Source organism: Drosophila rhopaloa, unplaced genomic scaffold (assembly GCF_018152115.1).
Source record: "Drosophila rhopaloa isolate 14029-0021.01 unplaced genomic scaffold, ASM1815211v1 contig_115, whole genome shotgun sequence".
NCBI classification, from domain to species: domain Eukaryota; kingdom Metazoa; phylum Arthropoda; class Insecta; order Diptera; family Drosophilidae; genus Drosophila; species Drosophila rhopaloa.
Window position 1 is genome coordinate 1,935,617 of NW_025334990.1, and position 7,721 is coordinate 1,943,337.

At 39.4% G+C, this 7,721-nt stretch overlaps 1 protein-coding gene across 2 annotated transcripts; it reads right to left on the reverse strand.

Moving 5' to 3' along the window:
- Positions 1-1,166: 1,166 nt before the first annotated feature.
- LOC108043951 (endoplasmic reticulum metallopeptidase 1) lies at positions 1,167-7,379 on the reverse strand. 2 transcript variants are annotated; one of them, XM_044462014.1, is made up of 10 exons: positions 7,150-7,379; positions 3,651-4,309; positions 3,234-3,594; positions 2,789-3,172; positions 2,551-2,731; positions 2,162-2,490; positions 1,999-2,098; positions 1,644-1,939; positions 1,493-1,585; positions 1,167-1,433 (listed from the first exon to the last, which is right to left on the reverse strand). In XM_044462014.1, exons 1-10 carry the CDS (start codon positions 7,180-7,182, stop codon positions 1,266-1,268), a joined length of 2,604 nt encoding a protein of 867 aa, XP_044317949.1. In that variant the 5' UTR covers positions 7,183-7,379; the 3' UTR covers positions 1,167-1,265. The 2 variants fall into 2 exon arrangements, with proteins under 2 accessions (XP_044317949.1, XP_044317948.1); XM_044462013.1 differs by lacking the exon at positions 7,150-7,379 and adding an exon at positions 5,588-5,755.
- Between the last annotated feature and the right edge of the window lie 342 nt (positions 7,380-7,721).

Consider the following 7,721-nt stretch of genomic DNA (forward strand, 5'->3'; position numbering starts at 1 on the left):
GTTCCGCTAATCAACCGATAGTTTCAATAAATTCTGTTTAAGAAATAGTCTTTAGGTATAAGATAAGATGGTAGTTTGGGAAATACGAATATCTTTCACATAAATCCTAGAAGTGTAACTCTAGGTCTAATAAATCCAAATGAAATAGAATTTAAACTTTTTTAATAGTTGCTCCTAATTGACCGATGGTTCTATAAAGTGTAAATATAGTCTCAAAAACAAAAACTCTAATGTACACAACGAATCATTATCACTTTAAATTTCATGAATTAAAACGTTTTGTGGAAAGTCCCAAAAACCCGCCATTAATTTATAGCACTTTAGGTTCGCACAGTATACTCGATTTTTTTCATGAGTTTGTCATTGCTCTCTGGCGCTATAGCTATATCTTTGTTCCTAATAATAAAATTGTCACCAATAAATTGTCTCTTCTAAGATAAGTACATATAAATGTGTCTCAGCAGGATGTGCTGTATGACAAACTGTATTCGATTAAACAGTACGAAGATCAGTGACTAAATAAATTTGGCTCCCACGTTTATTTAGTTTCAATACACTTCAGAGATTAGCATCGACAATGTTCGTCTACTCACGCTGATAAGCTTTCGCCCATATTAAATTATCAAATCCTAATCTGACAATCTTCCGTTGAATCAGTCTACATCACACTTTCGGTGAATGGACACTGTGAAATTTCTCTCTGCCAGGGAACTTCGGGTGGTTTCGCCATTTTTTTTAGAAGGCACAAGCCTTGTCGATATTATAAATTATAAATCTACTGCAGATTATACCCCGACACAGTAATAAAATTCAAGTTTAAACAATATCAGCTAATCTTATTTACGGCCACCGAGAGCATTCACACTCTTTCATAGTAAGAAGATCGACATTCTTCAGCTGGAAAGTCAAATGTAAATTGTACATTCCCCTATCATGTATAAAATACATTCTACATCTGAGGCGTACGCAATTTTAGGTTCGCTAAGACCTCTACAACCGGTATGCTTTGATAGTGCCGCATAGCTTATAGGATTAGTTATAATTAATTATTGATAAATGAACAGCCCAATAAACCTGAATTGGTATAACGTATACGTACTTAGACCATATGAGTGACGCAAATCAATCATTGAGTTTGCCCATATCTACCAAAATAAACTTCGGAATAGATGTCTCAACATTCAAGCGTTTATTTTACTTAGGTATAAAAAATCTACATAACTGAATAGCCTAGTAGATCACGGTCACATTGATTACAATTTAACCTAGTAGATCCGGCTCTCAAAAGAAGCTGGCCACGGGGTGGCATCCACATATTTGGGGAAGCTGTCAAGGAACTTTTTAAAGTCCGGCGTTATCAAGTCCTTGTGGTGGGTCCAATGACCTCCGATACCAAGCTCCAGAGTGGTTGAGTTCCAATTTCCATTGGGTTTCTAAGAGAGTTAGAATATAGCCATTAGAAAATCATCTTTAGTAGTTTATTAAAACTTACCTCCAGCTCTAGCCAGAATTTGAGGGGATCTCCATTAACGCCCCAGGAGAAGTAGATAAAGTAAGGTGTCTCAAAGTTTAGACGTAAGGGAGCCTATAATTATTAAGATATTAAAATGATATTCTGGATCTAATGTGTGTCTAATCATTACTTTATGGAAGGACCAGTCCTTCATCGTTGCTCCATTCAATGGCTGAATAAAGAGCGCCATGTGATTGGGCCCACTTAGCTGCATTTCATAGCGAATTTTGGTAGATGACAGCTGCTTCTTCGACAACACTATGACGGTAGGCAGATCTTCTCCAAGAACTGGCTCAGAAGCGGGTATCCACAAGCTGTTCTTTCTGGTCTTATGCCATCGCTGATTGTACAGGGGCAATCCGCAATTGATTTCCTTCTCGCAGTCAGCACCGATCTTTTGGGCAAGCGTCATGTTGATAACAGCATCTGCAAGATAGCAAATTTATATATAAGTAAATAAACCTCTAAATTATAATTCAACTTACTTTTAACTGTGTAAGTGCGTCTGTCCTGAGGCATAATGAAGTAACCAGATTCCTGACGGCGCACATGGTTTTCGGCGTCGTGGAAGGTACGTTTAGTGTGCTAATAAAGAAAAGGAAACATTTTTACACTATCTGCTTGTAAAACAACATCATGAATCCTTACCAACACTGCGAATCGTTGGACATTGGTATCTGGGCGGTAGGGGAATCCCACTGGAGTCATTGCAATAATGAAGCACAACAAAGTGATGCCCATCAGGCCACAGATAATGGTCTTCGATTTGTTAAACAGCTGCAGAACAGGAATAATAAAACCGCAGCACAGGAATCCCACAGCAACACTGAAAACAGCCACAGCCAAATCCGGGTTAAGGTTCTCGCCAAAACGACCGAACATTGGAATAAAGGTTGTGAAGAATCCGTGTGAGAAATATGCGAAGAATACGAACGGCGGCACAGTGCAGACAATGTGAGGAATGACCCAGGCCACATCTTTAAGATAATAAGGTACTTGTTAAAAACATATATTATGGAAAGTGTTCATCAACTCACCCTTGCTGTGCAGTTTAGTGGCTATATTAATGATCAGACCCATAGTGTAGAACAGACAACTGAGCATCAGAACAAAAACAGAGCGAATTCCACAGATGGTAAACACCAGGGTGAGGACGGCCAAAAGGACGCAGTGGCAGTGCAGCAAGAGCTGAATCCGCTGGCCAATGGGCAGCTTATCCTGTAAAAGATCCTCTTTTAGTCTTCCATCTAAGAAAACTGAGCCGGATATACTTACATACTTGGTCCAGTGGAAGTACAAAGCGGGAACTATAGCCAAACCAAAGAAGAATGTGGTGAAGTACAGGCCCAGGATGAGCCAGGAGTTTGTGAACCACGAAAGAGGCAAATGCACTGCATCCATGAAAAGACCTAGGAGAATTGGTAGGACGGCGGCCACAATAACTGATAGAATCTGCACAAGCAGTGTGTGCAAAACTCGCTTTAGGATCTTCTCCAGCTTTATTCCCGAGCTGACCGACATCAACTTGAAGGCAAAACCACAAATACCAATGGCTGCCAAGGCCACAATCACATTAAGAATAATGCCTTCGGTTTCGGTGTAGAATACCAGGAACCAGCCCATTACATCAAAGTAGATGGTGTGTCCTTCGGCGTATTTCTAAAAAGGAAACCAGGAAATTAGTGTTTAGTCTTAGGTTAATGATTAACTATTATTTTACCGAAGAATCCTCTATCTCCGGGCAGTTGGCAATCTCTCGAACCAGGGACAGCAGATTGTCACCAGTGTGCTGGAAACTTCCCCTAGGAAAGATTTCGGCCCTGTCGTGCCGTGTGTGGTAAACAAAACCGTTGTATGTGTAAGCCATATCCAATCCGGGAACCGATCCATGGTCACGGAAGATGCGGAAATCAGTGTCCGAGGGAATGAAATTGTGCTGGAACAGCTCTTCGCCCATGGTAGAGGCATACGGATGCTTAATGGCACGTCGGTAGTTCTTCATCAGCCAGGGATGATTGGGACCCGATTGGAAGAGGATCTCCCGACCGCCATTACCGCAGGAGTCCAAATTGATTAGGGCTCTTTAAGGAAAAGAAACATGTATAAGTACAATTTGAGCTTTTAAGTAGTGACTTACTTGCAGTATTTGGCCCACTTGTGCTGGGTGATGAAGGCATGAGAGGCTTGCAGGGGATTTTCCTCGGCTCCGTTGAACAGGAACACCACTGGGTTCTTCAAGGGCTTGTCCGACTTGGCCAACACACGCAGGACCTCCATCATGGTGGCCACCATGGAGCCATCGTCTCCAGCACCAGGTCCAGCTGGCACAGAATCGTAGTGACTGTTTACCAGAAGGTAAGTAGTGCTATTGGTTCCCTTGGGACTAATCTTAACCACAATATTCTGAATGCTCTGGTACATGTTGACCATCGACCAGTGGACATAACTGCCGGAGGCCACCTGAACGTCCACCTCAATATCGTTGGCAGAGCCCGATCGAATTTTCTGCATCTTTTGGGACAGCATCTTCAGAGCAGCCATCTCGTTTTGCCGGCTGCCCACCACTCGGGGTCCCAGACCCACCAGTTCCCGTAGATTGTTCTCCGCCCGCTCGGCGATGAATTGATCAGGGTGCTTGGCCTCATCCTGAATGGTCAGTGGGCGGGGAAGGCGGTGGCAGGCGGGGATTGAGATGGCCACGTAAAGCAGCAACCAGAATCCGAAGAAGGCGGGCGCCCAGAACCACTTGATCTTGTTCCGCTGCACAAAGGCCCGCTCACAACCATTGGGCTGGACCTGAAATTGATATTAAAGCTTAATACAAATAACTCATGTACCCAATAGTTCTATATCCAATAGCTGTCATTGCAGCAATAATGAAAACCATCTTTCCAAAAAACTTAATACACTTATTATTTGGTTTTATAACAGCAACTATAAGTTATCTTCTTTTCTAGTTAGAATTGTCAACCAACTGTTTTATGGCTTTTTGCGTAACAATGCAATTATATTTTCAAAATTAAAACTCAACTTGTTAAAGCTAAATGATAAAATTCAATGAGAAATTAAATTCGAACGCAGTCAAAACTCGAGAATTCAAAACACAATCTATAACCAATTTGGTTTGATAACACCTCCAATTTCAGGCATTAATATTTTGATAAAAATGTTCCTTGATGGTTATTTAAATGATTTCTAGCGGTTTAGAAATAATGTAAATACGACGAACAATTATTTTTGCTAGCAGCAGAGCAGTTGGTCTCCTTTACACTAATAAGTTTCAGAAATGTCTCCTTCACTGCGTTGGAAACTTCTGACTGAAATTATAATACCATCTGCAAGGGTATAAAAATGTAATAGAAAATCTGCAAAGACTCTGGAATTCCATTTTTATAATATGTATTCCCGCAAAGCTTGTCTTACTCATAGACACATCAAGTTTATCAAAGCCATATTATTTTTTGAACAAAAACTTTTGGTTTTTCGGTATTTCCACATACTCAGCCTTATACAAATTTTTAAATGTTTATCTAAAACCGCATAACAAAAAGCATATTTTCGGAACAGTTTCTCCATTCACCTAAAATGGATTTTACCCAGAATTAGATAAGTTCACTTCTGACAGCAGTTGTGAGTCAGTTTCACAATTGGAATCGACTATATGTATCAAGTCGAATGCTAGATTTAATCCATCAACAGTTATCTTATCGCTGGTCAACCTAGCACTGGGTAAAGTCGCAAAACTTGTTGCCACCGAAAATCGAATGGTTATAGGTGCATAGTCGGCTTCCTAGTGTTGGAGGGCTGCTCTACTAAACTAAACCCAGACAGATAGATAAACGAAGGGTGCAACTAGGCCAGTATGGTCGCTGCTATCTCAAGAGTATCCACCGTTCGTTAATTAACGGCTCTTTCCCAGATAAGTATGGCACTCACGCCGCCAAATTTAATCGATTCTTTCGCAATTCAGCCATGGGTAATGTTCATGTTGCGGCTGCTTCGATCGCCGGAGATTAGCTCGTGCCACACCCAAGTTAAGAGCAATCTAATCAAGGACCCGAAGTGGGTGCTTACCTCATACTGGTGGGAGCCACGAGGCCGGAGCAATGGATCCGTATTCGGAGGATCGCTGGTCGGCGTTATGACGCGCCGCCGCACATTCTTTTCGCTGCCACTCATTTTTCCGCTTTACGCTTCCCGATTCTTGGTCAAGATCCACCGAACAACCGATCGCGACGGCGTCTAACGCTCAACTGAACGCTTGACTGCATCGGCTATCCTAAGGAACCGAACACATTGTGCCGGTCTCATATTTCCCTCTATCTTTTTCATTCTCTCACTAGCGTTTTGTTATCTATCGGTTCGTATCATTCATCCGAAGACGGCGGGGGGATTGTGGGGGGCGAAATTTTCATTAACAGTGGACTGCGAGAAATGCCTACATAACTTCCGCTTGGATTAAACATAAGTCTGAACTTGACCAACTCGATATATCAATTTATTAGAGACCTAATTAAGAACTGAACGACGTTTTTTTCCCATGGTTCTTATCTTGCTTTCACACTATTTTTCTAGATAGATGTTTTTAAAACTATTTACTTATTAGTTATGTTTTTAAAACTTTAATATGGCTTTATCCTGCATTTTATTTTGAGAGTAAACCTTTGAAAATGAGAGTAATAACTCTTATCTTAAACATTTATAAATTAATTAAAAATTAACCGTTAAGATTTTTTTTTCAACAAAAATATAAAAAATGTTGAATGGTTATTTTTAAAATACAAATTATAATATTTACGGTCCCTGCTTTTAAGTGCAAATGTCATAAAAAATACAGAAAGTAGTTTGAGTTAAATTAATTCTCTATTTAGTTAGTTAATTTGAGATATTGAGGTTAAACTGTATTAGTTGTTGTTCTGCCCTCGGTGCAGAGCACAGTTAACAATAATATTATTAAATAATTTTTGTATTAACAATTGAAACATGTGTAATTTTAAGACATTGCAGAGGATATTATATTTTAGTAAAAAGTTTATAATATATATATATATAATAAAGTTATCTTTTCACAAATATTATTAAATTTTTTCTATGAAAAAAAAACGAAAATGAAGAACAAAACTTAATATAATTTGTCAAATAATAACTTTGTGTAATATGATTTTTTTCAAATTCAAATAATTACTTTATTGCTCGTTAACATATGCAACTGTTCTTCAAGATATAGTGATACTATATCATAGAGCTGTTATAGCAACAATGGGAAGAATAGATGGAGAAAATACTATACTACGCTGTTTTTATGAACTATAAGCCCCGATATATGACGATTATTTATATTTTTTTAAAATTCGATTTTAATTTTTTAAACTTTATCGTTTGCTGTCATAGGAAAGATCCGAAATGTAAGAGTTGTTTCTTCCAATACAAGCAAATAACTCGATATATATGTTTCGTTAAAAGTTTATTTATTATATATTAATTTATATTATGACTGTAAGCTTTGGCTTACCAAAGTTTGCTTCTTTTCTTGTTAAGAATTTACTTTTAGACTTCAATACTTTTTTCTTAGCGTTTCGGACCTAAGGGCAATTTGGACCTGGCCTCTATTTTCTAAGTGCAATCTGCATCCGTACCTTGGCTCTTTTCTCCTCTGTTTCGCTGCTCATTCCGAGATGTTCTTCCTCTTCCCGTATCTAGTTGCGATATTGATGCTGAGTTGTTGTTGTTCCCGCTGCGAATTCCAGCCGCCGAATGTGGGAACAAAGTCCGTAAAGCCGCGCTTTAATACCGCTTGTCCACAAAGCCCTTGCGGCACTAACTGAATTATTCAACCTGGTCAGCGTTATGTTGACAATTCTTAGTTGCTTTTATTTACACTTTTTACCGGCGCTTTGTTGTGCCTGTTTACTTAGGCAAATGTGTGTGCGTGCAAACAACAATTGTGTGCGGCGTTCGATTAAAATAACTATCGCTTGGAACTGATTATCGCACTGAAAACAGGTTTTATCTGTAATTGCATACTTTCGGGCGGTAATTGGAAAATAACGTTACACTGGCGAACAAAATAAACGGAAAGCTTAACAAAAGAAACGGGGAATGTTAAGCTATTCATTTTGCTCATTTCCAGTTATAAGCCCAGCGGTATGCTCTCTTTCTGTCTTCCTCTGGCTTGCAGGTGCATTAGAAAACGATGACGTGCCAAGCA

Coding starts and splice junctions, on each gene's coding strand:
- LOC108043951 (XM_044462013.1), bottom strand. CDS start 5,692: ATGAGTGGCAGCGAAAAGAATGTGCGGCGGCGCGTCATAACGCCGACC. Junction 2,732..2,788: donor ACTTCCACTGGACCAAGTAT/GTAAGTATATCC, acceptor GATCTTTTACAG/GATAAGCTGCCCATTGGCCA. Junction 1,586..1,643: donor AGGACTGGTCCTTCCATAAA/GTAATGATTAGA, acceptor TAATAATTATAG/GCTCCCTTACGTCTAAACTT.